Here is a 20,469-nt window from a genome sequence, read left to right as displayed (position 1 = left end):
TAAAAAAAAAAGTTATTGTGAATTATTTCTCAGTCAGTTCATACAACTCTATTTCTTTAGGGTCAGGGATGGGTGCTTTATTTTGTTCCTTTGGTGATGTCATGTTTTCCTAATTATTTTTTATCCTTGTGGCCATGCTTTGGTGTCTGTGCATTTGAAGAAGCAGGTAATTATTAATTACATACTTTGCAGACTGGCTTTGTCTGGGAAAGCCCTTTACTAGTCAGCCTATCCAGAGATTCTGGTGAGGCCATCTGGTATAGTTCATGGGCCAGCTTGCTGCTAGAGCACTTAGGCTGGCTGGTCTGCAGCCTGGGTCAACAGATGGGAAGGCCTGGGGCCTGGATCCACTTGGGTGAACCTGTTGACTGGGTCTGCTGGCATGTGCCTTGAGCTTGTGACTGGGGGCCAGCCTAATGCTTGTGACTACCAAGGGTAGTATGGTGCTAGGTGGGCTTAAAGCCTGGGGTCACTGGGCTTAGTCTTCCACGGAGGGCTGTCTGGAACCCAAGGCCACTGAAGGTGGCATGGTAGTGGGGAGAACCAGAGATTGAGTCCAACATGTAGGCTTCAAAACATGGGACTGTGGGGTATAGTCTGGTGCCAGGGTGGGTCTGGAGGCTCAATCTGTGAGGACCAGCTTGGAGCTGGGTTATAGGTCCCTGCCTGGTGCTGAATTTTACTGTGATGGGCCTGGTATTGGAATAAAATTGTCCTTCCTACTGTCTTCAGTGTGCCTTTTCTTATTTCTATGCTACATGCAGATATTGTCATCTCTCACTTGATTTCCTTAGCACTTGTGAAGGTACTTTTGTACATGGATAATTGTTATAATTGATGTTTCTACAGGGGTATGATTGCTGGAGAGTACTATTCCACCTTCTTGCTCCCTATTATTATCTGCAAAGCACTTAAACAGTTCCTGACCCACATAGTGACACTATGAACCAAATTTCTGTAGTAAGAAAAATGATAGGTTTTGGTTCCAGAAGATTGTTTCTGAGCTGTTTTTCAAAGAATCTGTTCTGAAAGTTGTGTTTATTCATCCTCTTTCTGGCTGCTCCTTGTCCTGGGTGTATTTATATTTCCTGAGGGTTTTGGTAGCTTCCCTTTGTATAGTTAAATAAAATACTTTCTTTTTTTTAAGTTCTAGGGTACATGTGCACAACGTGCAGGTTTGATACATAGGTATAAATGTGCCATGTTGGTTTGCTGCACCCATAAACTCATCATTTACATTAAATATTTCTCCTAATGCTATCCCTCCCCCAGCTCCCCACCCTCTAACAGGCCCCGGTGTGTGATGTTCCCTGCCCTGTGTCCAAGCTGGAAACCATCATTCTCAGCAAACTATCAAAAGGACAGAAAACCAAACACCACGTATTCTCACTCGTAGGTGGGAATTGAACAATAAGAAAGTACTTTCTATTTTTAGTTTGATAAGAGTTTTTATTATAAATGAATTTTATCAAATGCTTATTCATTACATCTATTGAGATAATCTTGCAGTTGTTTTCCTTTAATCTTTTTCTGTGGGGAGTTATATTAATTGACTTTCTAAGGGTAATCTCACATCCAAATTGATAGATTTACCTTACCAGCATGTGCATACACAAGCTTACATATTATTTGTAAGATTTTTGTGTTTATGTTTATAACTGAAAATGGTCTATAATTTTCTTTTACCATCCTTATCTGGTTTTGGTGTCAATATGTTACTAGTGTCATAAATGAAGTTTGGGTATATTTTACCTTTTTATATTCTCTTGGTTTGTATGAGATTGGAATTATTTGGTTATTTGTGATATAAATGTGTATTTTAAAATTTTTTGGGCATTTAATTAGTATTTGTATTGGAGTCTAAATAGTTATGCTTACTCAGTCTACTGACATGATCATTCTTGGTGCACTTTCTATATGCCAGGTACACTGTAAGTCCATTACTAAATTATTTTATTTGATCTCCAAAGTACAGATGAGGACAATAAGTTTATTAGAATAAAGCTATTTGCTTAGGTTCACGCAGTTAGTAAATACTGAGGCTGGGTTCGAAAATAAGTTTCTCTGATTTTAAGGCCTCTTAATATAAACTCTGCAGCAAAGAGACACACACATGCCCCATAATAAAATTTCTGATGGGTTAACAATGGTAATCTCTGGGTAATGGAATAATAGTTGACCATCTGATAAACTTTTCCATCTTATAAACTTTTTTGTGTTGTGATTTTTGCATGAACATTTATTTTAATATCAAATTAGACACACACATATGTGAAATTAATTCAGGGCTGTAAAGATTAAAAATTGAACTGACTTTCATACCAAAATTACATAAAATTATGCAGGCATACTCCTTAAGAGCCCTTGAAACATGAAAAAATTGTAGTTCCAGCACAGAAATGCAATTACTTCAAGCATTTTATGGAGTAATTTATATACACTTTTGAAAAGTATGGTTATAAATATAATAGATGTAAGTATGGTGGAAAATAATGGGATTTGGAATCAATTTGGGTTTGAATCACAGTTCTGTAACGTACTACATTTCTGATCTTGTATAATAAACCCTCTGAGACTCAGTTTCCTCCTGTGCAATTAGAAAAAATACCTAATTCGCAAATATACTATCTGAATAAAGTATGATCATGTACCTAAAGAACCTATCACATACATGCCCAAAAAGTTGTAGCATTTATTATGCACCGTTCACATTTCAGTCATAATTTGCCATTTGTATTACATTTCTTGAAACTTGTTATTCATAACTTACTTATTTTATGTCTTAATAGCATCTATTTTATATGTGGGATACATTCAAGTGCCTTTTGTTAACAATAGAAGGATTTGGTCATGTTAATGCCCCAGTACTTAAATAACACTTAGAATTATGTCTAGATTATGTGATATGGTTTGGCTGTGTGTCCCCAACCAAATCTCATGTCAAATTGTAATCCCCACATGTTGAAGAGGGGGGGCACTGGTGAGAGGTGATTGAATCATGGGGGTGGACTTCCCCCTTGCTGTTCTCGTGATAGAGTTCTCAGGAGGTCCAGTTGTTTGAAAGTGTGTAGCACCCCCCCATTCTCTCTCTCTGTCTCTCTCTCTCTCTCTCTCTCTCTCTCTCCCCCCTTTTCTGCCTTGGTAAGATGTGCTTGCTTCCCTTTCACCTTCTGCCATGATTGTAGATTTCCTGAGGCCTCCCAGCCATGCTTCTTGTGCAGCCTATGGAACTGTGAGTCAATTAAACCTCTTTTCTTCACAAATTACCCGGTCTCAAGTAGTTCTTTATAGCAGTGTGAGAACAGACTAATACATGATGTTTTAATTATTTTCTGAAATTAGACTTATATAAGTCAGAGAAATTAAAAAGAGTAATTAGTCTTCCAAAATGGTGAAAAGTCATTACGCAATTATAATTGACATGTTGATTTCAGGTTGTGGAATCATCACTGCAGCAGCTGGAATGTGATCCCACTGAAATAGAAGAATTTGTGGAGCATTTTATTTTTTTGAATGCAATTTCCTCAAAAATATCTAAATTAGAAAAAGAGTTCTTAACAATTTCTCAGTTATATTCTGTTGTAAAGCATCACCAGATCCATATTTCAGAAGAGCAAATTGCCATATTCCAAGTTCTTCTTCTTAACTTTAATCAACTAAAATCATCTATGAAGTTAAATAAAATAAATAAAGACACTGCTATAACTAAATTCAGAGATAACTTGGAAGCATGTATCAGTGGTCTGCGTGTTGATGTTGGCAATTTAAAAGCCAAGGTAAGTTTTTAGGTTTTTTTTGGATTTTTTTTTATTAAAAACTTGATCTTAGTCTCGTAAGTCCAGGCATTTGGGTATTTGCCTTCAGTGGAATTTTGGCTAAATAATTTAATACAAGTATTCTTAAACTGGGATTCACAGACAGAATTTTGGTGATTTGTGAACTTGAATGGGAAGTAAAATTACATCTCTGTTTTCACTAATTTCTAACTGGAACTTAGCATTTTCTCAACTATGAATGAATGTAGGCAACAAACAGCAGCATGGCTGGTGACTTTTACCATAGGCTTCAAGAGACTGCCAAATGGGGCTCATGGCATAAAAGGGACTGAAACCCCCTGAAATCTTTCTGGGCCAATCTTTATCTTTGTCTGGGCCAAATGGTAATGTAGTTCCGGTTTCACTCACTTATCAGGTAAAAGCCTAGATTATATACTAAAATGCTTTCACTGCCAGTAAAACAGTATGTTCTAGACATACTGATTTCTCTTAGAAAGTCCTACTCTTATTTTTTAGATAAGAACTCCTCTTCTGTTATCTGCTGGTACTCAAGTGTCAACAGCAATGGAAATGATCCAGACTCTCTCAGGGGAAGCTGCAAGTTTAACTAACAAAGCTAAAGCATATTCAAGCTATCAGGATTGTTTCAGTGATTCTCAATCTCATATGCATTCTGTTAATGTGGAAGAAATTACACAGATTGTGCTTTCAGAGATCTCTGACATTGAATGTGACTTGACTTTGAGGAAAAAACTATGGGAAGCACAAGAGGAGTGGAGGCAAGCCTCTTGGGAATGGAGGAATAGTTCTCTTCAAAGTATTGATGTAGAATCGGTACAGAGAGATGTTTCAAAACTGATGCACATAATCTCGGTACTAGAAAAAGGTAAAAATGTGTTTCTCAAATTTTCCTACCTAGGTCTATATACCAAATGGCCTTTGGACATCAAGAGCATTGTCCTTGGCTTGTTTCTTTACCCATTCTCAGGTTGACCATTATGGCTAGAGCTACAATACAGGAGTATAGGCAGGAATTTTACTCAGGCAAAAAAGAGATTAAGTCCTTGTCAAAAAAGTTTTATTAACTAATTAACAATTTTTATGTCCTTTAAAAGTTGGTTCCCTGCATAGAACCCCAGCTACCTCACCCTGAGTAGGGCCCTTCTTAGGGCACTGGTCAGAGATGTTTTGATGATAAAGGACCATCTGCATAATCATTATCTTTTGGGCAGTGGGTAAACAGCTTAAAGAGTAATTTTTAGAGGTTTATTTTATTTTAATTATCAAATTTGAAATCTTGCCAATACAAAGATACTGTTTTTGTGAGAGCATTTCTATAAGATCATATCCTTTCCAAAAGGGATATTTTGTTTCACCTGGCCAAGAGAATGTCTTTGCTTTTTTTAAAGACTCCTCCCCTATCGCTCAGCTATACCTTAAGCTAAAATTTCTTCTCCAGAAAAGCCAGAAAAACACTTTATTTCACTTGTTTTAAAATTACATAAGAAATATAACAATAGCACAAAAGTTTAGAAAAGAGAACAATTGGGGGCAAATCATAGTCTCAAGGCTTTAACATAACACTCATTGTGTGCATCCCCTCTCAATATTTTGTTATATACATGCTTCGGAGAACAGTAAAGTAACAACTAGATGGCACCTTCTTTTACATGGTTCCCCAGATAAAATCTTGCTGTTTGCCAAAGTCTAAACTGGCAAAAACTAAAGTTACACTCTTGACCTTCTATTAATCAGGTCTTAAAAACATATTACTATTTAATATGGCTTTATAAAAGAAGCCCCATATATACAAATTGGTTTTTTGAGTGTATGGGTGAAGTTTTCAGTTCTCCTGAGTCCCTAACTTTGGCCCCTCCTCTTTATTTTATAAGTTGAGTAAAAAGGTTGTAAGAGTTGAACCTTCCACTCCATAGGTTTTGAATCCTGTACTTCAGTGGTTTGTCAATGCCAGAGGACAGACTAGTGCTGGTCTGTGGCAAAGCTGTCACCTACATTTCCTACATTTTGGTTTTAAAGAATTTTTTAATGAAATTGTAGTGATGGTATATTTTTTCCCTTGATGTTCTTCCATATTTACCAAAATTTAAAAAACCCAAACCAGCTGAGTACAGTGTCTCATGCCTGTAATCACAGCACTTGGGGAGGCTGAGGTGGGTGGATCATTCGAGGCCAGGAGTTTAAGACCAGCCTGGGCAACATAGCAAGACCTCATCTTGCTATGTTAAGATGTTAATTAAATAAATAAATACCCAGAATCTATGACAGTCTTCTGAATGTTTGTGGTGTGTGTGTGTGTGTGTATGTGTGTGCACATGCATATGTACCCATTTGTCTGTATATTTATCATGTCAGTGAAAATCTGGGAAACCTGTGGTAGCTGGCCACTCCTGGTATCAAATTTTCTAAGATAATTTGGTTGCAATAGTTGGGCTTTAGTCACCTGTCCTTATAACTATTTCTCTTTATTTTAATGTATAGTTGATTCTCATGGAAGGGTGATGTTAATAAAGCTCACCACTTCATGTTATTTTAATATAGTTTAATAACTGATAAAGTAGTGTTTAACAAATTTTAAAGAAAAAATCTTATTTCCTCAATTTAGTTAAAAAATATAATGAACAATAAAAATAATATATATATATATATATAAAATGAACATATTATAAGCCTACTGACCCATTGTTATTTATAGGTTTACCTAAAAGCGATATGGTAACACATCTTAAGCAAGTGGTAACAGAGTTTAAACAAGAGCTGCCTATCATTATAGCTCTGGGAAATCCCTGTCTCAAGCCAAGGCATTGGGAGACTCTCCAGGAGATTATTGGGAAGTCAGTTCCGCTTGATAAAAACTGTAAAGTAGAGAATCTTCTAGCTCTCAAGGTAAATAAAAATGGATTTAAAAAAAATTAGGTTGAAATACCAGATGGGCCAATTTTAAATAGGCAAGTAAATATACAATGAATAGGAATTAGGAAAGGAAGTTTATAAGAGTGCCTGGGAAAATAGTAGTACATTTGTAGAATAATAGGTGATAGGAAATTGTTTAATTGGAGATATTGGGTAAGCTATTAATTATTCCATTATTATTTAGGTGATTATAAAACAGTAATACTGGTTTTCATGTATGACAAAATTAGTGTTTTATTATTTAACAGTGCTATTTATACAGAATACATTTTATAGGAATGGAAATATCAAAACTATTGTATTCATTATATGTAAAATGAAAATATATTAAGAGCATGTAAGAATTGCCCTACCTTAACATATATATATAACTTGACATTATATTTAAAATGCATAATAAACAACTATTTGACTTTCCATGCAAGTTTTATTATAAACACATACTTTTTTCAATTTTTCCATGATTAAAAACTTTCTATTTTTATGTCTAACTTACAATAAGCTTCATTTATGTTTAGTGTTTCATGGCTGACAACATATAATCAAAACACATATTTTATACCTATAATTCTCTACTAAATGATCTGTTGTAATGAGGAACATGGGCACCTTTTTTAAGAATTTAAAAAGAAGAATTTTTTAAAAAACAACTTTTGTTTTTAAAAATTAGATTATTTTATATCGCCAGCCCTAATCTCAACTTTCTCCTGAACTCCAAATTCACATATGCAATCTCCTATTCAATATCTCCACTTATATGTCTAAGAAATACCTCGAAATTAACATGTCAAAAACATTCACCTTTCATTCTCCATCTCCCAAATTCTGCTCTTCCTCTGTGTTTCTTATCTCAGTTGATGGTAGCTCCATTCTTCCAATAGTTTACACTAAAAATCATGAAATAATTCTGAATCTTCTCTTTCATAATCCTCATCATATCTAAATATCTCATCTTACAGCCTCCTAACTGATATACATGCCCAACTGATATACATGCCCAAGAGGAATTCAGCAAGATAGCTAGATGATGTCAGAGCATAAGAGCAAATACCAACAGATGAATTTATTTCAAATCAGCATGCATAAAATCTAGCACAATTTTAGTGATATTTTTATATCCAGTCTTGGGTTATTGGAACTATTCTTGGATAAGTTAGATAAAGGGTGAGAATTTTGCAGACTAAATGTAGCAGCAAGCTATAAAAGTTAGGGTAGATAGGTACATATGATAGCAGCTGGTGGCCTACATGGGGATGGTGGCCTGTAATAACTCAAAGGGTTCCAATGAGCTATTACATGTCTAATATGAACAGACAGTTTAAAAAGGAAGTCCCATGCATTTTTTAGAGGTTCCCAATTAGGACAGTTTGACATATGAACAAAAGTGAACAAGGTCTTCAGCCTTTGAAATACTGTAGTGAGGAGTTAGAGGAACCCCTTCTTCTTCTTGAAGATAATTATAATAATAGAAGGGACAAGGAGGCAATCAGCTGGTAATTTCAAGTGAACTCTAAGAGTTCCTGGATGGTTTTGGCCATCCTGTAGAAATTTGACAATGTATCCAGTATAATGTAGATGCCAAAATGGACAGGATTTGGCCCAGAAACTCAGCCTTCATTTATTAAAACTTGTATTTTGGAGAATTGACCCAGAGGTGGTGGTCATGCTGCAAAACTTTCCAAGATAGGTCATATTAGAAGTTCTATTAAATGAATAAAGTATGATGGCTTGCAGTTATATGACAACCATTTTGTCCAAGATGTTGTGCAGGCTCTGAAAAACCTATCACATGAAAAGCATTTCATGAAGTAAATTAAGAGCAGGAGCTCAATGGTATGCATATGATGAACACTATCATTTTATGGTTGATAATTTTCACTTTGGAAAGCCATATGCTTTATAATAAAGTTAGATGATTAATTACAATCATCAAGATTCAGCTGAAACCACTCAGCTATTATCAAGTCAGTTGGAAGATCTGACTATTTGTCAGTCAGGTCCCATACTTTGACCATAAGACTTGACAAGGCTAGATTCACTTCACTGAAATTTTGCTTGACACATTATCAGTGTCTGCTGGATTTAGTTTTTAGCAATCTCAGAATGTTAGCATTAGGCACGAACTTTGATGGTTCTGTAGTTCCTTATCTGACTTTGGCTGAATAATCTATGTCAAAAGGTAGGCTTCTTTCCCAAAGCTGTTACTTAAGGCCATAAGAAGTAACTGATCCCACCATCCTTATAATTCATCTTTGGCAAGCATATAAGAGAAATGATGAAAACTAGTCATATCTATTCATAATCCCCACTGAGTTGCATTACTAAAACATAGGGATTGGGCATTATTCTTTAACACTATAGAGATGACATATAGGAATGGTGGTAGAGTTTTATCTACCAGGGATAAAACAATAAGTAAAAGCGTGTCACAAAGTAATTGAGCAGTTGGCATTAGGGCAGAGGAAAGAATGCTGAAGGAAATAATACCACCTACCCGTATACAGAAGGTATATACTCTTTATAACTGGCTAGAATCAGAGGAAAGTTGGAAATTTTCACTGATTATGAAAAACGTGAAACAGGATGATTTTAAAGTGCAAAGGGATATGTCATGAAGGTTAGACCATGAAGTTGCTGGTAAGTATATAAACCTGACTGGAATTAGGTCTTCAATATTTTTGATGTGCCTTTCAAAACATGCATTTAAAATTTCCATTTTAGACATATCAGGAATTATTTGCTATACTGGATACTAAAGAATAATTTGTTCATTTTAGATGTTTCAGTATGAAAATGAAATAAATGATATGTCAACCTCAGCAACTAATGAAGCTGCTCTTGAAAAAATGCTATTTAAGATTATTGATTTTTGGAACACTACTCCTTTGCATTTAGTTCTTCACCACACAGAGATTTACTCTATCTTCATAATTCCATCTATAGATGACATATCAGCTCAGTTAGAAGAGTCTCAAGTCATACTTGCAACAATTAAAGGATCTCCCCACATTGGGCCCATTAAGGTAAGTATTATGGCAAAGGAAAAATGTTTTCTTTTTCTGTAGTTTTATTTATTATTTCAATCTTTTGCAGTCTACAATTTGCCTTTGCATTGTATAAATCATTCATATACTTATATAAAAATTACATTGAATATTTACTAGTTTGAATACCAAAAATAACTTTTTGTGGAAGCCTTAATGGTTCATGAGAAAATGTCAAAGTTTAATTTTGGCAGAAAAGATAAATTTAGATCATAGAAAAATATGACCTTATAACCATGACTTATCACCAGTGTACAGTGTTCCCTAATAGTCCCTCACTGTACAACCCTACATGTGGTAATATACCTAATAATTATTATTATTATTATTATTTTTTTTGAGACAGAGTCTCACTCCGTTGCCCAGGCTGGAGTGCAGTGGTGCCGTCTCGGCTCACTGCAAGCTCCCCCTCCTGGGTTCACGCCATTCTCCTGCCTCAGCCTCCCGAGTAGCTGGGACTACAGGTGCCTGCCACCACGCCCAGATAATTTTTTGTATTTTTTTAGTAGAGGCGGGGTTTCACTGTGTTAGCCAGGATGGTCTTGTCTCCTGACCTCATGATCTGCCCGCCTCGGCCTCCCAAAGTGCTGGGATTACAGGCGTGAGCCACCGCGCCTGGCCCCTAATAATTATTTTAAAATGTCAAGAAACTCAACATGACATGTAATAATATAGAGATAGTAAGTAGCAAAATTAACATAATCATATACACACACATATGTATACATGCATCTATATAAATAGATGGGGAGAGAGAGAGTATATACACAACCAAGGGAACTCACATTATTTGTAATATTTAGGGAAAATGTCAGTTAATTGAAACTTTGAGGGAGAAAACTCAATAAATTACAGAAAAAAAAAACCAAATGGACTTTATTCTTTCATCACATGCAGTACAAAAAAAATGAACGGCAGAAAAACAGCAAAAAAGGCAGACAAAACAAAACACCCACAATAGAAATTGAAAAGCAACTATCAGAATATACAGAAAATGTAATCTAACTTTTTTTAACTTAAAAGTAAGGAACGGGAGAAAATCACATTTCAAACCTGTCACAATTGGCTAGAGCCCTATGAAAATGAATATTTAAGCATTAAATGCCTTCATTAAAAATGAAAAGTGAATTTAATAAATGATAAATTAAGCACACTCAAGAAGCTGAAAAGAACACCACACACACACACACACACAAACACACACAGCCTTCTACTTCTAAGCAAGATGGAGTATAAGGACCAGATTTACCATCTGTCTTAGTCCACTTAGTGTTGCCTTAACAATACCACACACTGGATGATTTATGAAGAAAAGAAATGTATTTGGCTTATGGTTCTGGAGGCCGGGAAGTCCAAGAGCATGGGGCTGGCATCTGGACAGGGCCTTTGTGCTACATTATTATCCTATGGTACAGGCAGAAGGGCAAGTGAAAGCACAAGATGGATAGAGAAAGGGGGCTGAATTCCCACAATAACTAATCCACCCCTGTGATCATGGCACTAATCTATTCGTTAGGGCAGAGCCCTCATGATCTAATAACCTCTTAAAGGCCCCACATGTCACCACTGTTACAATGGCAATTGAGTTTCAATATGGGTTTTGGAGGGGACATTCAAACCACAGCACCAGCTTGCCTGAAGTAGCCAAATCAGACTAGACAAAATATATGGAACAATGGTCTTCGGGACACTGGACATCAGGCGGTGAAGGACAAGGATCCCTGAGAGATGAGAAACAAACAAGGTAAGCCCTGTAATTCTACCAACTTATTTCCTTGAGTTTCCAGACCTTGGAGAAGGGAGATGGGGAGGAGTACAGGCAGAGCCTAGCAGACTTCTGATATGAGGAGATGATGTTGAAGGTCTGGAGAACCAATGGAGGCTACAGTATTTAGGATAAACCACCAGGAAAGATAAAGCTGCGGAGACAGGATCTTCATAGATTTGTGGCAGGCCCCTACACAAGCATTCAGCAGACCCAATCAATGACACGTGAAACTGCCAGAGGTCAGGGAAACAACTACTTGAGAAAATTAGAGGGAACAATGCGTGGTGCTCACACAAGGCTGGGAATAGTGCCTATATGCATGGTCAACAGAAAACCTCATAATTCATAAGCACTCAAAGAGTCTTGCCACAGTAATATGGAATAACTAGTCCTGAATTAAATGTTGCTCCTGTCATCCCTAACAGATCTTAAAAGCAAGACCTAAAATGATGAAACTGTAAGTAATTTAACTGCACCCAGAACAAAGCTCAAGACTATAGGAATATAATAATATCCAGTACCCAATAAGATAAAATGTACAATTTCTAGAATGCCATCAAGGATTAGTAGACATGCAAAAAAGAACCAAAAATAGAACTCATGATGAAAACTTAACCAATGGAAATTGAATCTGAACTGACACAGTTATTAAAATAGAGAAAAGGACATTAAAATGGTTATAAATTTATTCCATATGTTAAAAAGTCAAGTAGAGAGGTAAAAATATAAAAAGGACCAAAATTAAACTTCTGGAGATGAAAACTACAATGTCTGAAGTGAAAAATACATTGGATGAAATTAACACAGATTAAACAGGACAGAAGAAAAGATTGGTGAATTTAAAAATATAACATTGGAAATGATTCCATATGAAACATAGGGAGAAAGAGAAATGTTAAAAATGAAAAGAGCATCAGTGAGCTGTGGGAAAGCTTCAGGCAACCTACTAGACAAATAATTGGAGTTCCCCAAGAGGAGGAGTGAGAGGGAGAAACAGAAAAAAATACTGAGAAAATAATGACCAGAAATTTTCCAAATGTTTTGAAAACCATAAAGACATAGATTTACACTCAATAAATTCTAAGCACAAGAAACATCATAATTTCTCAAAACCAGTGGGGAAAATAGACAAATGACCAATACTAGGAATAGAAGAGGTGACGTTACTACGGATTCTGAAGATATAAAAGGTAAACTGAAATATTAAAAACAACTTTTAAGTTAATAAATTTAAGTTACTTAGATGAAATGGACAAATTCCTTAAAATACGCAAATTACTAAAGCTTGCTCAAGAAGAAATGGATAACTGGAATAACCATAATATGTACTAAAGATATTTAATTGGTAGTTAAAAACAGTTTAAAACTTTCCTACAAGGAATAGTCTTGACCCAGATGGCTTGTGCTATTTCTTTTTAAGGAATTTAATTTCATTTAAGGAAAAAATAATACCGGTTATGCACCAACTTTTTCAGAAAAGTGTAGAGAAAGGAATCCTCCCTAACACATTCTATGAGGCCAGTATTACCCTGATACCAAAGCAAGACAAAGATATTATAAGAAAACAGGCTGGGTGTGATGGCTCATGCCTGTAATTCCAGCACTGTGGGAGGCCGAGGCGGGCGGATCACCTGAAGTCAGGAGTTTGAGACCAACCTGGCCAACATGGTGAAACCTTGTCTCTACTAAAAATACAAAAATTAGCTGGGTGTGGTGGCAGGTGCCTGTGATCCCAGCTACTTGGAAGGCTGAGGCAGGAGAATCGCTTGAACCCAGGAGGCAGAGGTTGCAGTGAGCCAAGATCGTGTCTTTGCCCTCCAGCCTGGGCAACAAGAGCAAAACTCCGTCAAAAAAAAAAAAAAAAAAAAAAAAAAAAAAAAAGAAAGAGAGAGAAAGAAAAGAAAAGAAAAGAAAAAACAGATTTAGAAAGGAGATATTTAAAAAATTTTTAAAAACTAGAAATCAATAGCCCTCTTAAATATAGATGCAAACATTCTAAAAAAAATTTCCAAATCAAGTCCATCAATATATAGAGAATGTTGTATTATTAACAAGAGAGATTAATTTGAGAAATGCAAGGTTGGTTTAACATTCAAAAATCAATCTATAATTTGCCATATTAAACATAAACAGAAAAACCAGGTGATATTCTCAGTACATGTTAAAAAAAATTTTACAGAATTCAACATTCATTCCTGATTGAAATATCTCTCAACAAATTAAGAATAGAAGATAACATCCTGAATAAAGAACATCTATGAAAAACATATTGTCCTTAATGGTGAAAGACTGAACACTTTTCCCCTAAGATGAAATAAGGATGTTCTCCCTTACCAATTCTATTCTGCATTTTACTGGAGTTTCCAGCCAGTGTACTGAAGTAAGAAAGAGAAATAAAAGATGTCCAGATTGAAAAAGAAGAAGTAAAATATTATTTGTATTCAGATGACATGATTACCTATGTAAAAAAATCAAACAAAATTTACAAACTAAATAAAACTTATTTTAGCAAGTTTGCAGGATACGTGATTAGTATACAAAGTCAAATTCTTTGTATATACTGGCATTGAGAAATAGCATAAAAATAAGATATATAAACCTGAGAAAAATGTATAAGATCTGCACAAAAAAAGCTTCAAAACCCTGCAGAGAGAAAGAAGACTTAAAAAAATGGAAGATACATTGTGTTCATCCATTGAAAGACCTAATAAAGATGTCAAATATCACCAAATGGATCTCTAGATTCAATATAATCCTAATCAGAATCCTAGCAGACTACTTGTAGAAATTGACAAGCTGATTCTACAATTCTTGTGGAAATGTAAAGGTCCTAGAATAGTGTAAACAATTTTACAAAAGAAGAACAAAGTTGGAGGATTAAAACTACCTATTCAGAGGCTCATTATAAGGCCACAGTTATCAAAACAGTATTTTTTGGTTTAAAGATAGACAAGAAAGAGAGAGTACAGAAATAGACCCACATGCATATGGACAACTGATTTTCAACAAATATGCAAAGATAATTCAGAGAAAAAACAGCCAATTTTTAAAGGAATTGTGCTAGCATAATTGAACAATCATATGCAAAACAAACAAAAAACCCTTAAGCCACATCTTACAACATACACAACATTTAACACATAAAAGGATTATGGACCTAAATGCAAAACCTAAAACTATAAAACTTTGAGAAAAACATAAGAGATATTTTTGTGACCTTGCTTTAGGCAGATTTCTTCAATATGGCGCCAAAAGCACTATCCATAGAAGGAAAATTTATGTATTAGATTTCATCAAAATTAAAAATTTATGCTCCTATAAAGACACTTTTAAGTGAATAAAAATATAAACCAGAAACTGGGAGAAAATATTTATAAAGCATACATCTGATAAAGGACTTGTATCCAGAATATATAAAGAACTCTCAAAATTCAGTGATAAGAAAACAAAACAATCCTGTAAAGAGATGGGCAAAATATTAAAATAGAGACTTTACCAAAGTGGATATATGAATGGAAAAGAAACACATTAAAAGATGCTTAACTGCATTAGGGAGATGGTACTATCATGAGATACCACTACACGCCTTAAGAAATGACTAATGAAAGATCATCCCAAGTGTTGGTGTGGATGTTCAGGAATTAGAACTCTCACACACTGCTGTACGGAATGTAAAATGTTACAAGCACTTAAAAAGTTAAAAATACATCTGTCTTATGATCCAGTTATTTCACTCCTAGATATTTACCCAAGAGAAAGGAAAGCTAGGTTTATAGAAAGACTTGTAAATGGAATGTTCATAACAGCTTTATTAGTAACAGTAAAAACTGGAAACAGCCCAAGTGTACAACAGGTAAGTGATAAGCATTATCATACATGTATACATATACTTTAGAATACTACTTAGCATTAAAAAGGAAATTAAAAATAACCAAAAAAGATTAAGAGTGAACAAAACCTTCAAGAAATATAGGATTATGTAAAGAAATCAAATCTATGATTCATTGGTGTTCCTGAGAGGGAGAGAAAGAAAACAACTTAGAAAACATATTTCAGGATATTGTTCATGAAAATTTCTTCAACTTTACTAGAGGCCAACACTCAAATTCAGGAAACACAGAGAACCCCTGTGAGATACAATACAAGATGACCATTTCCAAGACACATAATCGTCAGATTCTCCAAGTTGGAAAAAAGAAAAAATAAAGGCAGCTAGAGAGAAGGGGCAGCTCTACAAAGGAAACCCTATCAGGTTAAGAGCAGACCTTTCAGTAGAAACCCTACAAGCCAAAAGAGATTGAGGCCTATATTCAGAATTCTTACAAAATAGAAATTCCAACCAATATTTGCATATCCAGCCAAATTAGATTTCATAAGCAAAGGAGAAATAAGATCATTTTCAGACAAGCAAATGCTGAGGGAATTTGTTACCACTAAACCTGCCTTAAAAGAGGTCCTGAAGGGAGTGCTAAATAAGAAAAGGAAAGACTACTACTGATCATTAAAATACACACTTAAATACATAGACCATTGCCACTATAAAGCAACTACACAATCAAGTCTGAATAATACCCAGCTAACAACACAATGACAGAATCAAATGTACACATATCACTACTAACCTTGAATGTAAACAGTCTACCCCTATTAAAAGGCAAAGAGTGGTAAGTTGGATAAATAAGACCCAATAACGTACTGTCTTCAAGAGACCCATCTTAACTGCAATGACATTATAGGGTCAAAGAAAAGGATGGAGAAAAATCTACCAAGAAAACAGTAAACAGAAAAAAGCAGGGGTTGGTATTCTAATTTCAGACAAAAGCAACTTTTAAAACCAACAAAGATCAAAAAAGACAAAGAAGGGCTTTACATAATGGTAAAGGGTTCAATTCAACAGGAAGACCTAACTATTCTAAATATATGTGCACCCAACACAGGAGCACCCAGATTTATAAAGCAAGTTCTTAAAGACCTAGGAAGAGACTTAGATATTGACACAATAATAGTGAGAGAATTCAATGCCCTGCTGACAGTATTAGATTATTGAGGCAGAAAATTAACAAAGATATTCAGGACCTGAACTTTGCACTTGATCAAATGGACCTAATAGAAATCTGCAGAACTTTTCACCCCAAAACAACAGAATCTTCTCATATGTACATGGCACATAAAACAATTCTCAGCAAATTTAAAATAGTTAAATCATACCAACCACACTCAGTCCACAGTGCAATAAAAATAGAAATCAATACTAAGAAAATTTCTCAAAACCATACAATTACGTGGAAATTGAATAACCTGATCCTGAATGACTATTGGGTAAATAATGAAATTAAGAGAGAAATCATCTGATCTTTGACAAACCTGAGAAAAACAAGCAATGGGGAAAGGATTCCCTATTTAATAAATGGTGCTGGGAAAACTGGCTAGCCATATGTAGAAAGCTGAAACTGGATCCCTTCCTTACACCTTATACAAAAATGAATTCAAGATGGATTAAAGACTTAAACGTTAGACCTAAAACCATAAAAACCCTAGAAGAAAACCTAGGCATTACCATTCAGGACATAGGCATGGGCAAGGACTTCATGTCTAAAACACCAAAAGCAATGGCAACAAAAGCCAAAATTGACAAATGGGATCTAATTAAACTAAAGAGCTTCTGCACAGCAAAAGAAACTACCATCAGAGTGAACAGGCAACATACAGAATGGGAGAAAATTTTCACAACCTACTCATCTGACAAAGGGCTAATATCCAGAATCTACAATGAACTCCAACAAATTTACAAGAAAAAAACAAACAACCCCATCAAAAAGTGGGCGGAGGACATGAACAGACACTTCTCAAAAGAAGACATTTATGCAGCCAAAAAAACACATGAAAAAATGCTCACCATCACTGGCCATCGGAGAAATGCAAATCAAAACCACAGTGAGATACCATCTCACACCAGTTAGAATGGCGATCATTAAAAAGTCAGGAAACAACAGGTGCTAGAGAGGATGTGGAGAAATAGGAACACTTTTACACTGTTGGTGGGGCTGTAAACTAGTTCAACCATTGTGGAAGTCAGTGTGACGATTCCTCAGGGATCTAGAACTAGAAATACCATTTGACCCAGCCATCCCATTACTGGGTATATACCCAAAGGACTATAAATCATGCTGCTGTAAAGACACATGCACACGTATGTTTATTGTGGCACTATTCACAATAGCAGACTTGGAACTAACCCAGATGTCCAACAATCATAGACTGGATTAAGAAAATGTGGCACATATACACCATGGAATACTATGCAGCCATAAAAAATGATGAGTTCACGTCCTTTGTAAGGACATGGATGAAACTGGAAATCATCATTCTCAGTAAACTATCGTAAGGACAAAAAACCAAACACCGCATGTTCTCACTCATAGGTGGGAATTGAACAATAAGAACACATGGACACAGGAAGGGGAACATCACACTCTGGGGACTGTTGTGGGGTGGGGGGAGGGGGGAGGGATAGCATTAGGAGATATACCTAATGCTAAATGACGAGTTAATGGGTGCAGCACACCAGCATGGCACATGTATACATATGTAACTAACCTGCACATTGTGTACATGTACCCTAAAACTTAAAGTATAATAATAATAAAATAAAATTTAAGAAAAGAAATTCTTTGAAACTAATGAGAACAAATATACAACATACCAGAATCTCTGGGATACAGCTAATGTAGTGTTAACAGGGAAGTTTATAGCACTAAACTCCCACATGAAAAAGAAAGAGCTCAAATTAACAACCTAACAACACAACTAGAGGAATTAGAGAAACAAGAGCAAACCAACCCCAAAGCTAGGAGAAGATAATAAATGACCAAAACCAGAGCTGAACTGAAGGAAATTGAGATGTGGAAAGCCATCCAAAAGACTGAGTTGAGGAGTTGGTAATTTGAAAAAATTAAGATACATAGACGTCTAGCTACAATCATAAGAAAAAATAGAGAAGATCCAAATAAACACAATTATAAATGACAAAGGGGACATTACCACTGATCTGACAGAAATAGAAGAAACCTTTAGATACTACTATGAACACCGCTATGCACACAGACTGGAAACACTAGAAGAAAGATGAATTTCTGGGTGCATACAACCTCCAAAGACTGATCCAGGAAGAAATTGAATAATTGAACAGACCAGTAATGAGTTCCAAAATTGAATCTGTAATAAAAAGCTCAAGAATAGATCACAGCCAAATTCTACCACATGTATAAAGGAGCTGGTACCATTCCTACTGAAATGATTCCGAAAAGTTCAGGAGGAGGGACTCCTCCCTGACTCATTCTGTGATGCCAGAATCATCCTGATACCAAAACCTGGCAGAACACAATGAAAAAATACTTCAGGCCAATATCCTTGACAAACATGCACATAAAAATACTAGCAAACTGAACCCAGCAGCACATCAAAAAATCTAAGCCACTCTGATGAAGCAGACTTTATCCTGGGATGCAAAGTTGGTTCAGCATACACAAATGAATAAATGTGATTCATTACATAAACAGAACTAAAAACAAAAATCACATGATTATCTCAATAGATGCAGAAAAAGCTTTCGATAAAATTCAACATTCCTTTATGTTAAAAACCCTCAACAAGCTAGGCTTTCAAGGAACATACTTCAAAATGATAAAAGCCATATATGACAAACCCACAGCCAACATCATACTGTATAAGCAAAAGCTGGAAGCATTCCCCTTGAAGACTAGAAGAAGACAAGGATGCTATCTCTCATCACTCCTATTCAACATGGTGCTAGAAGTTCTAGCCAGGGCAATTAGGGAAGAGAAAGAAATGAAAGACATCCAAATAGGAAAAAAGGAAGTCAAATTGTCTCTGTTTGTAGACCATGTGATTCTATACCTAGAAAATGCCACAATTTCTGCACAAAAGCTCCTAGATCTGATAAACAACTTCAGCAAAGTTTCAGGATACAAAATTAATGTACAAAAATCAGTAGCATTTCTATACACCAACAACATCCAACCTGAGAGCCAAATCAAGAATGCAGTCCCATTCACAATAGTCACAAAAAGAATATGATACCAGGAATACAGCAAACCAGGAAAGTGAAACATCTTTACAAGAATTACAAAGCATTGCTCAAAGAAATCAGAGATGACACAAAAGAGGAAACCATTCCATGCTCATGGATAGGAAGAATCAATATTACTAAAATGGCCATACTGCCCAAAGCGTTTTACAGATTCAGTGCTGTTCTTATCATGCTACCAGTGACATTCTTCACAGAATTAGAAAAATGTTTTAAAATTCATATGGAACCAAAAAAGAGCCCAAATAGCCAAGTCAATACTAAGCAAAAGAACAAAGCTGGAGGCATTACATCACCTAACTTCAAACTATACTTCAAGGCTATAGTAACCACAACAGCATGGTACTGGTACAAAAGCAGACACATAGAACAGTGAACAGAATAGAGAGCCCAGAAATAAAGCCGCATACCTACGACCATCTGATCTTTGACAAAGTTAACAAAAACAAGGCATAGGGGAAGAATTTTATATTCTATGGAATAAGTGGAATAACTGGCTAGCCATATGCAGAAGATTGAAACTGGAACCCTTCCTTTCGGCATATACAAAAATCAACTAAACATGGATTAAAGACTTAACTGTAAAACCTAAATCTGTAAAAGCCCTGGAAAATAACCTAGGAAATACCATTTCCTAGGAAATAACCTAGGAAATACCATTCTAGGGGCCAAGGCAAAGATTTCATAAAGTCACCAAAAGCAGTTGCAATACAAACAAAAATTGACAAATGGGACCTAATTAAACTAGAGAGCTTCTGCACAGCAAAAAAAAAAACAAAAAACAAAAAACAAAAAAAACAAAAAACACAACACTATCAACAGAGTAAACAGACAACCTATAGC

General features: G+C 35.4%; 1 protein-coding gene across 18 annotated transcripts in view; it reads left to right on the top strand.

Moving 5' to 3' along the window:
- DNAH14 (dynein axonemal heavy chain 14) overlaps positions 1–20,469 on the top strand; it is a 499,118-nt gene that overhangs the window by 148,837 nt on the left and 329,812 nt on the right. For 13 of the 18 annotated variants that reach the window (XM_054519536.1, XM_054519533.2, XM_054519594.1 and 10 more), the window contains exons 18-21: positions 3,435–3,776; positions 4,293–4,662; positions 6,490–6,680; positions 9,485–9,730. In XM_054519536.1, coding sequence (XP_054375511.1) covers positions 3,435–3,776; positions 4,293–4,662; positions 6,490–6,680; positions 9,485–9,730 — 1,149 coding nt within the window. Of the gene's footprint in view, positions 1–3,434; positions 3,777–4,292; positions 4,663–6,489; positions 6,681–9,484; positions 9,731–20,469 lie in introns of those variants that run through there. The other 5 variants (XM_054519623.1, XM_054519625.1, XM_054519628.1 and 2 more) reach the window with 5 other exon arrangements.

This window comes from Pongo abelii, chromosome 1 (genome assembly GCF_028885655.2).
Source record: "Pongo abelii isolate AG06213 chromosome 1, NHGRI_mPonAbe1-v2.0_pri, whole genome shotgun sequence".
In the NCBI taxonomy this organism is placed as follows: Eukaryota; Metazoa; Chordata; class Mammalia; order Primates; family Hominidae; genus Pongo; species Pongo abelii.
Note: the sequence above shows the minus strand (reverse complement) of the source record. Positions and strands in the feature narration are given on the sequence as shown.